The sequence below is a fragment of the Octopus sinensis genome, linkage group LG5, assembly GCF_006345805.1.
Source record: "Octopus sinensis linkage group LG5, ASM634580v1, whole genome shotgun sequence".
In the NCBI taxonomy this organism is placed as follows: domain Eukaryota; kingdom Metazoa; phylum Mollusca; class Cephalopoda; order Octopoda; family Octopodidae; genus Octopus; species Octopus sinensis.
The window spans coordinates 37,431,463-37,450,517 of record NC_043001.1 but is presented as its reverse complement, the minus strand read 5'-3'; the positions used below and the strand labels follow the sequence as shown (position 1 = coordinate 37,450,517).

Below are 19,055 nucleotides of genomic sequence, written 5' to 3'. Positions count from 1 at the left end.
ATTTGAAAGAATTCATTTCATGGGTGCTCTACCTGCTAAGTACTCCTGTACATCTGAAATATGCCCCTGCATATATTCACATACTTCTAATGACTCATTTCTATATTTTAGTTCTACTTCCCCTGATTTCATTGCTTTTTCTAAAACAACTATCAATCTTCTCATTGACCCTGAATACCCTTAGGTAATCCAAAAGCCAACATTATGGAAAATTATAAAAGGCTTTCTTATGATCAATCCAAATAACATTAAGTCCTTTCTTATTCACACCTCAATATCACACAATCAATATACAACAGGTCAGTAGTTCCTCATGCAATCAGTATACAACAGGCCAATAGTTCCTCTTTCTGCATCCCTTTTGTTCTTCTGGTAATAGAGAAATCTATACAACCCATCTGCTATGAGAATAGTTATTAATTTCCAGAGTAATGATAAGCATGTAATAGGCCTATAATTACTAACATCCCCTCTCTTTTCTTTGTTCCTCTGCATTAACACTGTCTTTCCTTTTCTCACCTATGTTGGTGTTCCATTTTCTCTAGTCAGTAAGAAACAGTTGCATACAGCTATGCATAGTTGTTAGATTTTTAAGCCAGAATTTCTGAGCACCATCTGGTCCAGGAGTTTTCCAGTTCTATATTTTCTTAAGTATATTTTTCACTTTCTCATCTGTAATATTTGAATTCTTTTGTTTGATCTATTTTTCATTTCACTTTTAAATTCATGCAATCAGTTTGTTTCCCTCTTAATGTTGAACATCTTTGCTCCAAATATCAGACCAAAAGTTTCTTGCTGCTTTACCATTTGGCACTTCACTCCCCTGATTTTTATTTCCAGTGTTCAGTAAAATTTTCTTTCATTGGTTGTTGTTGTTCTTCTTCTTCTTCTCCTCCTCTTCTTCTTCTTCTCCTCCTCCTCTTCTTCTTCTCCTTCTTCTTCTCCTCCTCTTCTTCTTCTTCTCCTCTTCTTCTTCTCTCCTCTTCTTCTTCTTCTTCTTCCTCCTCCTCCTCTTCTTCTTCAACATCATCAGCACCAGCACCATCACCAGTGTTATTATCTAATTTCAACTTTTCCAGGCTTACATGCATCAGACTGAATTTGTTGCAGCAAATTTTATACAGCCAGATGCTCTTTTTGTTGTCAACCCTCACCTGTTTCCAAGTAAGATAATATTTTCCTGTTCTGTGGAGTGGTTGGTGTTAGGAAGGGCATCCAGCCATAAAATCCCAGCCAAAACAGACACAGTAGCCTTGGGTAGATTTTCTGCCTGGCCGGCTCTTGTCAACTGTCCTACCCATGGAAGATGGACATTAAACAATGATGATGATGATAGCCAGACTTGTTTTTCACATAAGACTGGAGATGAACAACCTTGTTTGTATGACGATGAGGCTCATTTACAACCGTCACATGACAACAGCACAAAGGTATACAAACATGCATGATAGGCAAAACTAGTCTAGTCTAGTGATCCTAGAGAAGTGAGGCAGTTATCTCCCCTGTCTGTATATATATATATATATATATATATATATATATATAATAAGTAAAACATATGCATATATACATACATATATGTACATACCTACATGTATATATATATATATATATACATGCATATATTGGTACAGGACACCAAAAAATGAACACAATGAGAAACGAAAACAAAAACAAAAACATGGGAACGGACTTTTTTCAAACAATGAAAAAACAGAGTACAAGACATACAACACGAGGAATATTCCCCTTCTTCAGTTGCCCCTGTTTCGACTACTCCGTGTTTCGAAGGTAAGTTATTATATGATCGAACGCCACGCATCCACTTCCAAATAAGTTTTATCTATATATATATATATATATAAACTCCAAACCACTAATAATTGGCTTCCTGCTGAAGATGGCAACGCCAATCGTAAATGAAAATAATTTTATTTTATTTACAAAAGATTGCCGAAACTATGCATAGTCCAGGAAAGATAGGGTGAACATTTTTATTTCTCTTTCCATTTCAGGATTACAATTATTAGTTTAACTGCTCTTTCTAGTGAGTCAGATGTCCTATTATGGCCATCTCTTATGTGTTTAAATGTATATTATATAGTCTATTGACTATTTTTTCCCTCTCGCTAGACCACTGGTAGTGGAGAATTTTTCTAGAATTTTTTTGCTACCCTAAAATTATTAATATATATATATATATATATATATATATATATATATATATATATATATATATATATATATTCCATTCTAAAGATGTTTCATAGTTTTAGCAGTGAATATTGTAAGTAAAATACCACCCAATCTTCATATTTTATTTATTATCCTTATACTTTTTATACTTTCCTTATATTGTTGTATTAACCCCCTATTAGTATCTAATATTTACTGCTTTAACTACTTTCTGTAAATTATATCTTTCTACATTTCTGACATATTATTTACATAAACATTCTATTATAAACGAAGGCTCTTAACCATTTTTTCTAATTTATAAAAAAGCCGAAATGATTATTACGATCAAATATAAATTTCAGTCTCCGATATTTAAAAATTCCATACTTCCGTATTTGGATTTTCAACCCCACTTGCTTCTTACGTCTTATATGGAGTTTAAAACTAGCTCGTTTACACTTATCTATAGAGAGAAAGTTACCTATATTTCTATGTTACATATATTTCATATGTTTCATAGGCACAGGAGTGGCTGTGTGGTAAGTAGCTTGCTAACCAACCACATAGTTCCGGGTTCAGTCCCACTGCGAGACATCTTGGGCAAGTGTCTTCTGCTATAGCCCCGGGCCGACCAATGCCTTGTGAATGGATTTGGTAGACGGAAACTGAAAGAAGCCTGTCGTATATATGTATATATATATGTATATATATATGTATGTGTTTGTGTGTCTGTGTTTGTCCCCCTAGCATTGCTTGACAACCGATGCTGGTGTGTTTATGTCCCCATCACTTAGCCGTTCGGCAAAAGAGACCGATAAAATAAGTACTGGGCTTACAAAGAATAAGTCCTGGGGTCGATTTGCTCGACTAAAGGCGGTGCTCCAGCATGGTCGCAGTCAAATGACTGAAACAAGTAAAAACAAAAAAATATCATCATCTAACCGTTACCCATTAGTCGTGTTTTAAATAGACATGACTCCTAGAGCAATTACACATTAAAAATTAGTAAGAACACAGTACCCACGTAATTCTGAAGTCCACCTTTTTCTTTATTAAGTGCTTATTTTTTCTTACTGTGCTGCAGACGAGTAATCTTTGACAATACAGATTCTAAAAATGAATTTATTGTGTTTCTGTACGAAACGATTGTCTGGCGAATTGAATAAATATTTTATCCCATATTAACATCTAATCTCCTCCATTTATGAAAAATATGATTGAATTTGTCGAACTTCGTTCTATAACTTAAATCATATACTTATATATCTATATATCTATATGAGCAAAATGCCCCCCACCCCCCGCGTCCAATGGACGGTGCTGAGTTGTCAAACATTTAAATCAAATTTTCTCAAAACAACATGTCCAACCGTCCCATAGGCCTCCCCTTTGAGAAACGCTGACTTAATTAAATTTGAGACACCGTGCATTTTTCTTGTGTATGCGTAGTATCGATCGCAACAGCTGATGCACTTGCGAGTACAAATGCACTTGCGTGTACAAATGCACGTTGCCACGGTTTTATTGATTGCACTCTCACCTGGAATCGATTTTTGTAATTTTTTCAAGACTTATGCACGCCCTTATGCCGTCGGTATCTATATATCAAATTTGAGTGCAATCGGATGGAAGATGCCCGAGATCCTAGAAGACAGACAGACAGAACGGATTTTATATAATATCTCTCTCTCTCTCTCTCTCTTTCTATATATATATATATATAAATTGCATACACAGCAAACCCAGCTACTAACCATAAACTATAAAATAATTTTTTTCAGTTTATCAAACTTCAATATGGGAAAAATTTACAACCTTCTACATCAATAACCCACTATTGTTCTTGCAAGTTGTTTTGTATACCTTCTACGGACTGCTTGAAGCTAACTAGCTTCTTACACCTTGATCCTTGAATCTTACCTTTACATATATGTATATCAATGGCATATGGTGGTTGCTCTCATCATGTGTGCTGCCAAACTGACCATACTATGACTAACATTAATATTACTCAAGTTAAAGGCGGCGAGCTGGCAGAAACGTTAGCACGCCAGGAGAAATGCTTAACAGCATTTCGTCAGTCTTTACATACTGAGTTCAAATTTCGCTAAGATCGACTTTGTCTTTCGTCTTTTTGAGGTCGATAAATTAAGTACCAGTTATATACTGGGGTTGATCTAATCGCTTGGCCTCTTCCCCCAAAATTTTGGGCCTTGTGTCTAGAGTAGAAAAGAATATTACTCAAATTAGGCATAAAACTGTGTATTTCTGATACTGCTTAAACTTGTAGTGTTTCTAGTGTATTTGCCATTTTCTATGGGAGTGCAGCACACATCTAGCACACCCAGAATATACATCCTTGATACACACACACCCACACACACATATATGATGGGCCTCTTTCAGTTTCCATCTACCAAATCCACTCTCAAAAGTTTGGTTAGCTTGGAGCTATACTAGAAGACAGGTACCACAATGTGAGACTGCATCCAAGACAAGGTTGGGAAGCAAGCTGTGTAACTACACACACACACACACACCTGTACCTACTAGATATTAAATATCTTGATTCCATGCAGAAAAATTAGGGTTAACCTACCTAATTGAGTGTATGATACTGGTAGAGAGTTTTAATTCCCACAGATTTGGAACAAGGGAGCCAAAGTTTCCAAGACTCATTTCTGATGTGTCCACTTTCAGGTCAAGGGTTTTCACATCTTCGAGGTCATCAACTCCAGACAACAGACACTGAAATTAAAGAGGACAAAATTGACTGGGTAAATATCAATTGTTGCTGTTGTTGTTTTTGATTAACCCCAGGTGAGTTCTGAATGAGCAAAGTACATATGCACGTACTTTTTTTGCTCAGTTGGAACTCACCTAACAACAACAACTGATATTTACCCAGTCAATTTTGTGTGTATGTATGTATGTACATAAATACATACGTACATACATACATCTATACCATATGTACATATATATATACATATGTACATACATACGTATGTACATAAAAGAAAGAAAACATACTAATGAACACAGATGTGTATACCCCCGTCCCACTGCAATGGCTATACATATATACTAACACTACATACACTCCATTGCCACAAGAACATCAAACTTACAAATACACACATTTCCTATAAACTTTTTTTCCAGAAACCTCTTGCTGAGTTGCAACAAAACCACTCCCACAGTTGATGATTTTGTACCAAGAGACAACTTAACCATAGCTCATTTTATTTTATAATCTTTTTCACAGCAACCACAAACCAGATGTGTCTATTCACCTCCAACAACAGAAAGCAGTTGCCATATTTCATTCCACAACAGCTACCACTGAAGAGCACAAGGTTACATAATCAGACAGTTACCGAACACTCTTTTGAATCCCAAATGCAAAACCGGTTGATAAGATTGGTCATAATGGATATATAATACCGTACACTTTGATTAACAAAAAAAAGTACTTCATCAGGTGAGAGATGTGTGGTTAGGAAGCTTACTTCCCAGCTACATGGTTTCAGGTTCAGTCCCACTGCGTCGCACCTTGGGCAAGTGTCTTCCGCTATATCCCCGGGCCAACCAAAGCCTTGTAATTGAATTTGTCAGGGGGAAGTTACCGCCGTGTGTGTACATGTGTGTGTAAATGCTTGTACCTTCTAACAGAGAGGGAAGAAACACAATATATATTTTTATGAGCTACTAATTGTTTCATGCAATAAAGCATTTTTTATCACGTCTGGTACCTTCATGCAATCCTCAGGCTATATCCTGATATAGCTTGAGGATTGTGTGAAGGCACCAGACATGATAAAAAATGCTGTCTGAGGTGTTTGCATCACATGAAGCTATTAGTAACTCAAAAAATATATACTGTGTTTATTAAATTATAAATATATATGCCAGCATAGAAGGTGGACATTAAACGATGAACAATGATATACATACATACATGTATGGGTTGGAGTAAAGGTATGTGGCTGAGTGGTTAGGGTATTTGGTTCATGATTGTAAGGTCATGAGTTCAATACCTGGTGGTATGTTGTATCCTTGAGCAAGACACTTTATTTCCCATTGTTCCAGTCCACTCAGCTGACAAAAATGAGTAGTATCTGTATTTGAAAGAGCCAGCCTAGTCACACTCTGTGTCACACTGAACCTCCCCTTGAGAACTACATTAAGGGTACATGTATTTCAGGAGTGCTCAACCACTTATACATTAATTTCAAGAGCAGGCTGTTCCATTGATTGGATCAATTGGAACCCTTGTCATCATAACCAACAGAGTGCAATATGGATTGGAATGGACTTTCTCTGTTCAGTCCACTGCAGAATGAAGGACTCAGCATGTTCTTTCCTCCAAGAGATTATACTGGTTTGATGAGCCTGCTCCGTCAGACTGGCTCAATATGACTTAGCAGAGAGGTGCAGTTTTTATACTCTTACCCAGGAGTAGTTAAATTGATTACATTAACCCCAGTGCTCAAGTGGTACTTATTTTATTGACTCTGAAATCAGACTGGAGTCTGGTGCAGCCTTCCAGCATGCCAGCCTGGTCAAATCATCCAACCCATGCCAGCATGGATAATGGATGTTATATGATGATGATGATGATAAAAGGTTGAAAGTTAAAGTCAACCTTGGTGAAATTTGAATTTAGAAAGTAAGGATGTACGAAATACCACTAAGCACTTTGCCCAGCATGCTAATGATTCTGACAGCTCAGTCTTATCTATATGTAAACAGGCATAAATACACACACACACACATTTGCATGCACAAACACAAACACACACACATACTTGCATGCACAAGCACACACACATTTATGTACATTCATAAGGCTTTGGTCAGCCTGGAGTAACAAGGCAAATGTCTTCTAATATAACCCCATACTAACCAAAGCCTTGTAAATGGACCAAAACTGAAAGAAATTCCCAATATATATATGGCGTTTTTAATATGGTACGTCTATAAGAATTTTATCTTGGATGAAAACCACAGTATCTTGCCTGTCAACCATGTATATATAGGTATGATACATAGATGGCTATTTCATATATATATAATATAGTTTGCACATACATACATATTTATGTATATATACTGACTCATTTTCTGTTCATGTCATATCTACATATGTTTCAGAAAAGTCATTTCAAAAATAGAAAATTAAAATTTCTAAAAACAATTTACCAGTTTTCTTGGAGAGAGATACTGTCGTAACAAAATATCAGTTTCCTCACAGTTCACTGGTTGTGGATTGATCTGGTCTTGAGAAAATTCTGTGATCTTCACTCCCCGAGCCAATACACTCTGTGATTGCTCAGAATGATCAACCATCTCTAAACTGAAATGAAATAAAGACATCTTAATTATATACATTACATAAAGGTGTGTGTGTGTGAGAGAGAGTGTGTGTGTTCTACGGTATAGTGTAAAAACTGCAGTGATATTTAAAAATAAAAATATTTAGAAAAACATAGAAAAAAACAAGGTGTCTGATGCTTTGTCTTCTCAATGAGTACAGCTCAAGAAATTAAATAACAGAAATAAAACCAATTTGCTCAAAGTTCTGGGGAGTAATCTATTATGAATAACAAGTTATAACAAGTTATGGCAAAGATGAAAAGTTACATTTACAAGTGGAGAGTGTTCTTTTAGGATATACTGTTAAGAAACATGGAACACTTAATGATGCTTTTATTTTATACTATAGTAAAAGAAAGGTAGTCAAGTTGATACAAAACATAACGAGTTTTCTCCGTCTGTCTAAAATTCAAGTTTCACTAACTTCATCTTTATACTACATACTTCAGGATTCAGTAAATTAAAATCATATTTATCACTGTCACGTAAATTGATATGACAATTGCTACCAAATTATCTTTGTAGCTTGTGAAAAGAAATTTATATTTTGTCAAAGATAGAAATGATTGTTTCTCAATGTATTGATTTTCCATGTTTAATGGCACAACATTCATCTAATTTACTAAATTCCGTTTCTTATTTTTCTATTAAAGAGATGACACAATCTTGCTGAATTACCACCCGCTTTACTAATAAATCTCAAACAAACATGTCTAACCTGCACAGGCCAAGCCAAACCTACACCCTGATCTATTGCCATCATCAGCTATACAAAACTATATTTGACAGCAAACTAGATGTGACATGTCCTAACTTTTACACTGAGTGCTACACAAACAATTCTTAAATGATAACGGTATGTAATATAAATCTCAGATCAAAGTGAAAATTAATTTATTGGATCTCTTCCAAACATTTTGATTTGTTAGCTGTTTCACAAGTCACCCTGAGACTCAATAATAACACAAATTTATGCTACTGCTTATTCAGTTTTCATGATTCTTTGCTAAATGTTTTTATGAAGGTTTTTGTTCCTCCACCTCACAGTTAAACTTTGTAAATTCAGTAATGAGGTGGAATTTCTAATGCTTATGTAAATAACGATTGCTTGTCAGACAAAATCCAAATCTTTGTACAATGGTTTATATCACCTCACAGGGGGGGAAAACAGTCAATATTAGAACATGAATGAACTTGTTTCCTTGAACCATAATAAATATAATAAAAAAAAATAACCAATCTCTCTTTGATTGCTTAAGGCAATTACATAATATATCAGTTTTAGCAATTGTAGTTTCATTTTGTAACTTCCTGACTTACTCATATTTGATTCAATCTTAGATATACAAATTATTAGAATAAACTGTTGACCATGCTGTGGTCAGTAAGTTGAGCAGTTTTTAAGTATTTGAGCCATCATAGTATATACAATTACAGTAAAATGTTTTATGGTGGTATCTCTTTCTTAAGTCCAACCATGTTATGTAAATTTAATTCAGTAAGTTAGTAGAATACTAAATTTAGACACCATCTTTAAATTGTTCTGTTTTTCTGTATCAACAAATTACTGTACAATCAAGTTCGTTTACTTGGTGATTCTTTCATCAAGTATAGTGAAGTCTATGCTTTGCAGATGAGATCAGAATAAGACTAAAATATGTCAGGACTAAGATTTGTCTCCTGCACTAACCCAAGAAAATATTAGTAATTAATTAATATTGTTTTTCCTCACTTTATATTTATTTCTAGTTAGCTCTTTATTGCTCTCCACATTAGTAGTAGTAGGAGCACTCTGTCGGTTACGACGACAAGGGTCCCAGCTGATATGATCAACAGAACAGCTTGCTCATGAAATTAACGTGCAAGTGGTTGAGCACTCCACAGACATGTGTACCCTTAACATAGTTCTCAGGTAGATTCAGCGTGACACACAGTGTAACAAGGCTGGCCCTTTGAAATACAGGTACTACTCATTTTTGTCAGCCAAATGCCCTAACCACTAAGCCACGCATCTCCACATCAATTACATTAATAATAACATAACTGTATAAATTATCAGTTTTTAACAGAATAGTCAAGATTTATTGTTCAATAAAATTTTAAACCTTCAAATATTATTTATTCCTCTATATCCATTTTCTCCCATGTTATCAGTGTTGGTTAATACAGAAATTTTCAAAATATATATTTGGTACCAGTTGATAGCCAAACAGATGAAACACTCAGGGTTAATTCTCTGAGAGAAGTGTACATATCTTTAGCTTGTTCATTTGACATTAGTTTTTCCATGCTAATAGAGCTTAGACAAAGTGGGGAAGGAATATCTGAAGCAGGATTTTTACAGTAAGTGATGTTTTATTTCAGTGGAATTCACAAGTACAAAACTAGCAGATGTGATGTTGACAGGAAATGTCAACAAATGTCACCTGTGGCAACCCAACCACATATGATGTCACCACTTGTAGTTGAGCTGCAAACAGTGCTGTAACTGTATAAATTGTAAACATTCACACACACACATACACATATATAGTTGAAATACATAGTGTTTATTGATAAAATATACTATACTTGATGTCCATTATGAAGTTCCAACAAGTATATAACATCTCAGTTCTTAAGGTTAATTCTACAGGATTAAAAAAGGGTCCCATCCAAATGCTTAATGCATAAAAGACCAAAACAGTATCACATAAAAAATTGTCACATAATCATTAATTCTGATCAGTGACTAACGATCATAAATTCATGTGTTTGATTATATATGAGCAAGGCGGTGAGCTGGCAGAAATGTTAGCGTGTAGGGTGAAATACTTAGCAGTATTTTGTCTGCTGTTACATTCTGAGTTCAAATTCCGCCAAGGTCGACTTTGCCTTTCATCCTTTCGGGGTTGATAAATAAAGTACCAATTAAGCACTGGGGTCGATGTATTTGACTTAATCCCTTTGTCTGTCCTTGTTTGTCCCCTCTATGTTTAGCCCCTTGTGGTCAATAAAGAAATATATATATGAGCAAGGTACATTATTTTGTGTTGTTTCTATTTGAGGATATGTCATACATCTACTTGTAACTACATAAATACCAATAGCAGTTAGCAAAAGCATGGTACAAGAAGCATGTCATATTTACTTGTGAGTAATGGGTAAGATAGATAATCTGGGAGGGTAATATACATATAATAAATCTGGGGGGGTACAATGACATGAAAGTAAACACAAGCACAAAGGCAGAGAACATTGCTGAGATTGTACTGATTCTGACATCAATGGAACCCAAGCATAATAAACTGAATGGATTTCTCAGGGAAAGAAAACAGTAGCTGCTCTTTGTGGAGGTTATTTGTTCAGAACACATATATAATTATTTTTAAATAAATGGAAAGGGAACACATGATGATGAATATATAAATTTTACATTTGGACCATAACTTCCGTGTTTGGGACATTTTGCCAAGTAACTAAGTATCTCAACATCAGTTGCATAAAAGTTGGGCTTCATAAAATCAAAGAGGATGCAATTAATTTTGAAATTATAGGGCCAGTCTGTAAATAAAAGGGACATTAGAAAAAAGAATGGTGTCCTGATAAATATTTGATATTATTAGCACTAATTTGAGAAAGAAAAGGTCAAAAGAAGCTGCTGGGAAGGTTTGAACCACATATCGATTTGTTTGCTGACAGAAACAAATTATTCTTTTATTTGTTTCAGTCATTTAATTGCGGTCATGCTGGAGCACTGCCTTTAGTTGAGCAAATCGATCCCAGGACTTATTCTTTGTAAGCCTAGTACTTATTCTATAAGTCTCTTTTGCCAAACCACTAAGTTATGGGGACGTAAACACACCAGCATCAGTTGTCAAGTGATGTTAGTGGGGACAAACACATACACACATATGATGGGTTCTTTCAGTTTCCATCTACCAAATCCACTCACAAAGCTTTGGTTGGCCCAAGGCTATAGTAGAAGACACTTGCCACACAGTGGGATTGAACCTGGAACCATGTGGTTGGTAAGCAAGCTACTTACCACACACAGACACTCCTGCACCTGGTTATCCAATTTAAAGAAATTGGATGGTAAGTGCCTTGTAGAGCAATCAGTATCATAGTTATTTAGTAAATGGCAAGTGTATGGCTTTTGAGTTCCGTCACTTGACCTATTTCTATTTTTGTATAAATTTAGTATTTATGATAAATATCATGTAATAATTTACATTAAAATCTTAACATTTATTTTATAATAAAAGGTAAAGTATATAAACTATCCCAGACATTAAAATTTTAAAACTAAAAACAATTCTGGAGCTTCTCTCTTTCTCTCACAGATGGAAAGCAATTTCAAAAATAATGTCAAAGGGCAGATGAACTCAAATGTATCTAATAATGTGTATACATGCATATTATGTATATGTGTGTATAGTTAGTGGAATGATTTTGTTTCATTCAAATGAGGCATGGAAGCAGTAAGTAACCTTCATTCCCACAGCTTCAAAGTTGGTGATAGCAAACCAATCGAGGAAACCGGTACATACTGTAATGCTGGGCTAGAAGTCATAATGCAGGGCAAACATCTGGAATAGTGTTTTATGGCTTCGACACACACCAAGTTACATGGCACTCTTTACACAGTTTAGCAAGAGATTGCATTTTCACACAAGTTCAGTTGTTTTGACCTTATCTTGCCACTCACTGGACATACTCAGTAAGAGCAAGAGAATGAGTATGATGTGTATACAACACATTTTTAGTTCAAAAGACAAAAAGCTTGCGCTAATTTGGCACCTATATCTAGCAAATAGAACTGTGTGACACGGACCTCCAACTAAAAGTCAAATAGTCTTGTTGTTGTGGTTGGGATATTATAAACATTTATAACATATGAATACCTATTTCTTTACTACCCACAAGGGGCTAAATACAGAGGGGACAAACAAGGACAGACAAACGGATTAAGTCGATTATATCGACCCCAGTGCATAACTGGTACTTAATTTATCGACCTCGAAAGGATGGAAGGCAAAGTCGACCTCGGCGGAATTTGAACTCAGAACGAAGTTTCAGATGCACAGAAGGTGTAGATCAGGCAGGAGCAGTTGCAGTTATCTGTCCCTCCTATATGACAACACCCTCTGGTGAAATACTGCATGCCTGGTCATGGACTTCATTGAAACTTCTTGGAGTCACAGATGGTAGAACTTCCACTGCAGAAGTACACATATCACACATTCATGACAATGAAATACCATCATTTCTGTATCTTCAGGTACTCAGAAAGTGTAGTATGGCTAGGAGCAGCTGTGGTTCATTGCTCCTCTGCACAAAGGCATCTCCTGTGGAGGTGCCATGTGACTGAAGTCATAGCCCTTATTAATCCCCAATAAATGGATATAACTTTAAGCATCTTCTGTTTTCTTCTTTATTTCTTTCTTTCATTTTATATCTCTTTCTTTAATTTATATATATTTTTTCTTCTAGCAGCTAGGTCATTGTTGAATTTGATTAACTATCATTATATCATGTTTGTGTGTATATTTGAATATGCATACATACACAAATGCAAAACTGCATCTCTACAGACATCAATTGACAGCATAATAAAACTATGCAAGACATTTTGAAAGTTCAGCATTTGGTTCTATCACGTTGCATACATACCCTCGCAATATGTGACTTTAACAGATGTAGCTTAAATCAACGGCATAGTCGTCTAAGACAATTATGAAGTTCTGGTCTGAAGGATATTTGCTGGCATGTTTTCTTTGAACCTGTAGGAGTTGAATTCAGCTTTGTAAAATAACAAACAAGTTATCAATTGTATAAAACAGAGTATTACTTGCATTGCTTAAAGCAAATATATGTTCTTTTTTGGTCTATTTGAGGTGAAAGGACAAGAATCACCAATATTTGCTGGTTATATGATCCTTTATCCACTTTGTATGTGTACCACCAGAAGCATAAGATATTTGAGCTTACAAATTCTCAATTCAAAACAAACATTAAGCTTTATGTTCATTATCATTAGAAGTCTCCTCTACACATGTCCCTAGTTATTAGGTACTAAGATCACCTTAAACCTAATAGCAATCTCCACTCTTTAAGCTGTCGAGTGTACTTTTGAGATACCATAACTGGAAAGTGTACTTGTCATTGGTTTTCTACTTCTCTTTGGAATTCACAGCCACAGCTTGAGGCTGGCACAAAACTAGAATGCAAAGCAACTGTCCACACTGTAAGGACATATGTAAGTAATACTTCTGAGGACCCTGGAGAAGTTCTCAAAACTCAATTTTATAAAATGCTTTCACTCAGACACAATATCATTCTTAATTCATTGAAAAAGGGTCCAGAGCTCTACCACTTTGCTTGCTAAGCTTATTGGAAGCTCTTTCATCTATCCTTTAGTGGCTAGGGTTTCTTTCTGCCTCAGGAGATCAACATGGTGGCTTACTTGGTCTTGCATTGTTTGCACTGGGACCTTGGTGAAACTTCTTTAGTGGATCCTTTCCAGCTAGTGTGCTTGCTACAGTAAAATTGGTAACTGAGGAACTTGGTTGTAAGGATTTTGAAATTAAAAGTTCCAAATGTGAACATTGAATACTTAACTATTCATCTATACCAGGAGTGGGCAAACTACGGCCCGCGGGCCGCATGCGGCCCGCCATAGGTTTTCATGCGGCCCGCCGAGAGCTTTTATGAATCCCAACTTCTATGCAGATACTTCGTAACTGTATGGTAATTCACAATATTTTCACTTGATTTTTATAAATGAGGCCCGCCAAGGTTCCAAAGACGCACTGTGCGGCCCGCGATCAAAAAAGTTTGCCCACCCCTGATCTATACAATGTCAAACTATGATGGAGCTTTTCACCAAGTTCTTCCTTTCCATTATGGTGTCTACCTCCTTTGAAACCTTAACTTCTGGTCTTGGTTTCAAACCCAGATGTCAAAGCTTAAACAATTACTCAAGAACATTGATGTAATTGAGCCCCATCAAAGTTTTTTTTTATTCTTAGAACTTAATTGTTGACCTCTAAGTTAGTGTACATTTTTAGGGCTAGTTTTCATTTAGATTCTCACAACTCTCTGATTTTCTAATTTATGAGAAACTCAAAAGTTTGGTCAATGTTAAACTAATTTTGGAATTCTTTGCTCAGATTGCATTATCTAAATTATTCAGGGGTTTGGATTTATACAAAAGTTCCTCTCTAACTCTCCCATTCATGCTTGCTTCTTTTTGATGGATAGCATAGTCTCTTTTCCAATAAATAAGTAAATGAAACTCTACAACTATGAAAAGGATTTGAATTGTTAGTTTCAGGGAAGGAAAATCAACTCAACTAAATATAAGTTGCTTTGCTCATCACAGTAAACTAAATTTAATTATTAAATGAGTCCTGATCAGAGTAAACATCCCCTTAATCCTGAAGCTTTCAGGATTCTCCAGGGACAGTGGGAGATCCCCATAGACTTTTTTCTACAAGGCATGAAGCAAATGCCTCATCTAGAACACCACTGTTAAAGCATCTTTTGTTTTGTCATATAACCTTAACACTATAGTGAAGGGAAGAAATAAGACAGAAATACTCTAGTTGATAAATTACATTTGTCAACTTGTAGAATATAAGGTGTTTGGAGAGCTGCGCCACTGACAAGGTAATCATTGATTTTATTAGTATTCCATCTCCTTGAAATATTTGATGATGTGTATGAGGGTAACTGACTGTTACAGTACCTCATCATCAATCACCTATGGTACGAATGCTTCATAAATTTTTAGTATCATGGTGCAATGTGCAGTAAATGCGCAGGCACTTCTATTTCCATTTTAAATGGTTTTCATTTTTAACTCTATTTTTTTGTTTGCTTTTTTAAGTTAAGTTCTTTCTCTGCATAAAAACTTAAATATTAACAGGCTATGTACCAACATACCTGGGTCAAAGTAATCAGAACTAGCTTCCACCCATTGTAATTTCGTACTTCATATACATTGTGGAACATTAAAAAAAACACAAAATATTTACGATTAAGAAGTCAGTGATTTACACAAAAACTCTACCTAGTTAGAGATGACCGTTCATAAAACACCTAACCTACAAGTAAAGCAATAAAATTCTCTCAACTCATATTGTTTAACTACCTGTGGCAACTTCTTTTTTATTTTGTCTTAATATTTTCCATAAAGCTTTGGGTTCATAGAGCGGAGTGAAGTCCGTAATGTTTATGCATTTTTCAAGATTACAAAGTAATTTTAAGCAAATCGGAGTAATATTTGAAATTACATTAAAAGACAAGGGAAACAATGAATTTTGAAAATGTTTACTTACCCCCCCAAAAAAGAGTAAATTTGGTTTATCACATATTTTGTCTTAAGACATTTGTGGAGTTATAAATTTTACAAGTAGAAATATATCAAGTCAGCATTAGATGATAAATAACCTTAGTAAATTATTTTTTTAAATGGGAAAAACTGTATGATCTTAGTTGGTTTTACCACTTCCTCCTAAAATGTAAATAATTTTGTTTAATTCACATCTTGGCAGGTGAAGAATTTTCGTTCTAAATGTTGGCATTTCTCTGCTTATCGCCCGGCAGCGGTCATAGCAACCGGGTCGTTGCCAAGCAACAACTGTTTACTATAGTGTCGTACAAATTTGTATAACTGAAATAATTATAAAATTGATTTCTATTCTATATAAGAATTAAATTATTTAATAAAAGGAAATGAAATTGAGAAGAAAACATCTGTTTTTAATTACTTCGAAACAGTGTAAAAGTTATATAACAGTAGCTTGTGGCGGGAAATATTTTAGTCTGTTTAGGTTTTGTATGAGCGTGATGTCACCGAAGAAGAAATTAAAAACAACTAAAATTCATGGTAAGAAAAAGGCTACAAACTATATTTATATTTCATCTAGAACAGGAGCAGTTGTGATCGATCATTTTTATGATAAGAGTACCTGCACACCTTTTATGTAATCAAAATTTCTTTCGGTGACTGTTTTACGTAAACTATCTCTTGTTTAAATGTTGCATCCTCTTCACTACACCCATCTTCATGGCGAAGGTAAAAAATACGTATACTATCCGTTTTCGGCGTAACAAAAACCCTAATCCTAAACACCGGGTGTACGTGTTCTTTACTTTCGCCCATTTTTATATGTGAAAACAATAAAGCAATCGCCCAGTCCTTATATCTCTTAATATATACTCAGTTTTCATATATAACATGCTGAATTACAGGCACTTTTGTTTAAGCGTGATTTTAACCCACTCCTTACTTCCTTTTAAAATTATTTCTTCGGATTTTTGTTTTGCACACCAGATTCGGAACCTAATAATCATAGTGCAAGATTGATTTTTTTTTTTATCATGCGCTAAAAAAATACGAGGGCGATCTTTTGGTTGAAGATATCGAAGGAAAAATGAAGGATCTAGAAAAATAGGGATATATTATGTGGAAGTTTCACTGAAGTCCATGACCAGGCATGCAGTATTTCAACAGAGTGTGTTGTCATATGGGAGGGACAGATATATTATGTGGCCGGAAATGGAACGCTTATGACCCAGTGATATCTGTTAATCATACAGAAAGATTTCCGAAGTACATCCTGCAGTTTCTGTGTGGGACAAAGCGTCTCCGATATTTATTTAATAAGGCGGCGAGCTGGCAGAAACGTTAGCACACCGGGCGAAATGCTTAGCGGTATTGCGTCTGTCGTTGCGTTCTGAGTTCAAATTCCGCCGAGGTCGACTTTGCCTTTCATCCTTTCGGGGTCGATAAATTAAGTACCAGTTACGCACTGGGGTCGATGTAATCGACTTAATCCGTTTGTCTGTCCTTGTTTGTCCCTTCTATGTTTAGCCCCTTGTGGGCAATAAAGAAACAGATATTTATTTTATCTGTAATGTTGTGACCGTTGGGGGGAAACTCACTGATATCCATGAAAAAATGGACGACAACTTAGAAAGACGGCAGTGTTAGGGTCAGATAGAACACCCCAAGGCAGACTGAAGAGGGGTGAGGAGGATAATCTGCAAAAGAAGATAGAACATCTGGTTAACAATTTTAACAAGAGTTTTCAGTCTATATAATTGGACACAAAGCAAGTATACAGGAGTGAATGTAACATGAAAGTTCATCTAAGTAAATTAAAATGCAGTAAGCAACTACAATACAAATCATTGGATACTACCCAAAGCCATTGGTCTGGGTGTATTAGAACTGCTTATCAGAAGAGGAGGAAGATCAGGGCCTCTCTGCTCAACTTGCTTATTGCACAAAAAGAGCAGCTGAATCTGAAAGCCTTGAGGGCTCTGAGAACAAACTATGTCTGAATTTCCTGAGTAACAGATCTGTGGTGGGCTCAGTTGGACAGGAACTTGGACAACATTCTGAAAAGTGGTGCACCAGGCATTCCAAGATGCCTTTGGTATGAAGGTAAGAAAAACTAACAAACAGCATGGTCCCAGCTGGAGGCAGCATCAGCTGGCTGAATTGAGGAAAGAGCTGAGACAGATAAAGAAAAAGTGGAAAAAGCAGATAAGAAAAAATGGCTTAAAACTAGCTTAGCTCAGACTTATGAAAGAAATCCATTCCAGCTTCACAGAGCAGAGTCGCTCCGAAAAAAAACAGAAAGAGAGAGAGATAGGTGAAAGCAAAGAAAGGCCTTTTTTTAACAATCCTTCAAGTTTGTAGCTGACCTCCTTGGTAAGCCAAAAAGTGCAAAACTGATTTGTTCCAAGGAAGAGGTGGAGAGCAGAGTAGCAACACTGCACAGTATCCCCAGAAGAAATATTTTGTTGGGAGATTGTATCTTCCCACAGCCAATGTTCAAACTCAGCACCCCTTTCAACAATGTGAGGGCAATGGAAGCAAAAGCTGGGGCTGGATCTGTTCCAGGGTTATTTGGCACCACTTATAGGATTTACAAAAACCACCCACTGTTACTGAGGAGGGTATTTAGACTTGATGTGGAAGAAACAGTAACCATGGCTCTTGACACTGGTTACCATATGGTAACCATACTAGTAGTCGTTAAAAAGAGATATTCAAACTGTTGGAGAACGTCATTGTTGATGGTTAGAGGTTGAAGGCAATAGCTGGCAGGGTCAGAAGAGTTGTCTTTCTTGGACACATTGTTTTGTGTTGATAAAGATCAGTGAGTAGAAAAGGAGAGGTTGAAGAGTTTGGTAAATCTAGAGGGTGGCTCTAGGATGCAATGTTTGAGAGTAATGAAAAGGACATTGTGCTGATTAGTGTTCATGTTGGTTTGAAGCAATTGGAGGTACTTTCATACTTGGTGCATGTATATACAAGTTAGTAGGTCTGGAAGTATGGAAGGGGATAAGTTTGAAGATTTGCCAAGCATGCGCAGCATCAAGTTGGCTGCAAAGAGGTTAGTGAAGAAGGGGTTTTTCTCATGAGGTTATTGCTCACAGAACCATTTTGCTGTGAATTTAGAGCACTTTATAGTCTGAAACAGCAAATTTTCAAAATA

The 19,055-nt window shown here is 35.8% G+C and overlaps 2 protein-coding genes across 4 annotated transcripts in view; one reads left to right on the top strand and one right to left on the bottom strand.

Annotated features, from left to right (window-relative positions):
- LOC115212023 (leucine-rich repeat-containing protein 56-like) overlaps positions 1 to 16,182 on the bottom strand; it is a 55,656-nt gene extending 39,474 nt beyond the window's left edge. The window contains exons 1-4 of one of the 3 annotated variants that reach the window (XM_029780820.2): positions 15,882 to 16,182; positions 13,213 to 13,322; positions 7,384 to 7,537; positions 4,778 to 4,926 (exon numbers count right to left, since the gene is read on the bottom strand). In XM_029780820.2, coding sequence (XP_029636680.1) covers positions 4,778 to 4,926; positions 7,384 to 7,530 — 296 coding nt within the window. In that variant the 5' untranslated portion in view covers positions 7,531 to 7,537; positions 13,213 to 13,322; positions 15,882 to 16,182. Of the gene's footprint in view, positions 1 to 4,777; positions 4,927 to 7,383; positions 7,538 to 13,212; positions 13,323 to 15,881 lie in introns of those variants that run through there. The other 2 variants (XM_029780819.2, XM_036503327.1) reach the window with 2 other exon arrangements.
- Positions 16,183 to 16,330: 148 nt separating this feature from the next.
- LOC115212100 (thymocyte nuclear protein 1-like) overlaps positions 16,331 to 19,055 on the top strand; it is a 68,760-nt gene continuing 66,035 nt past the window's right edge. The window contains exon 1 of the mRNA XM_029780942.2: positions 16,331 to 16,432. Within this exon, the coding sequence (XP_029636802.1) occupies positions 16,384 to 16,432 (49 nt within the window). The 5' untranslated portion in view covers positions 16,331 to 16,383. The remainder of the gene's footprint in view (positions 16,433 to 19,055) is intronic.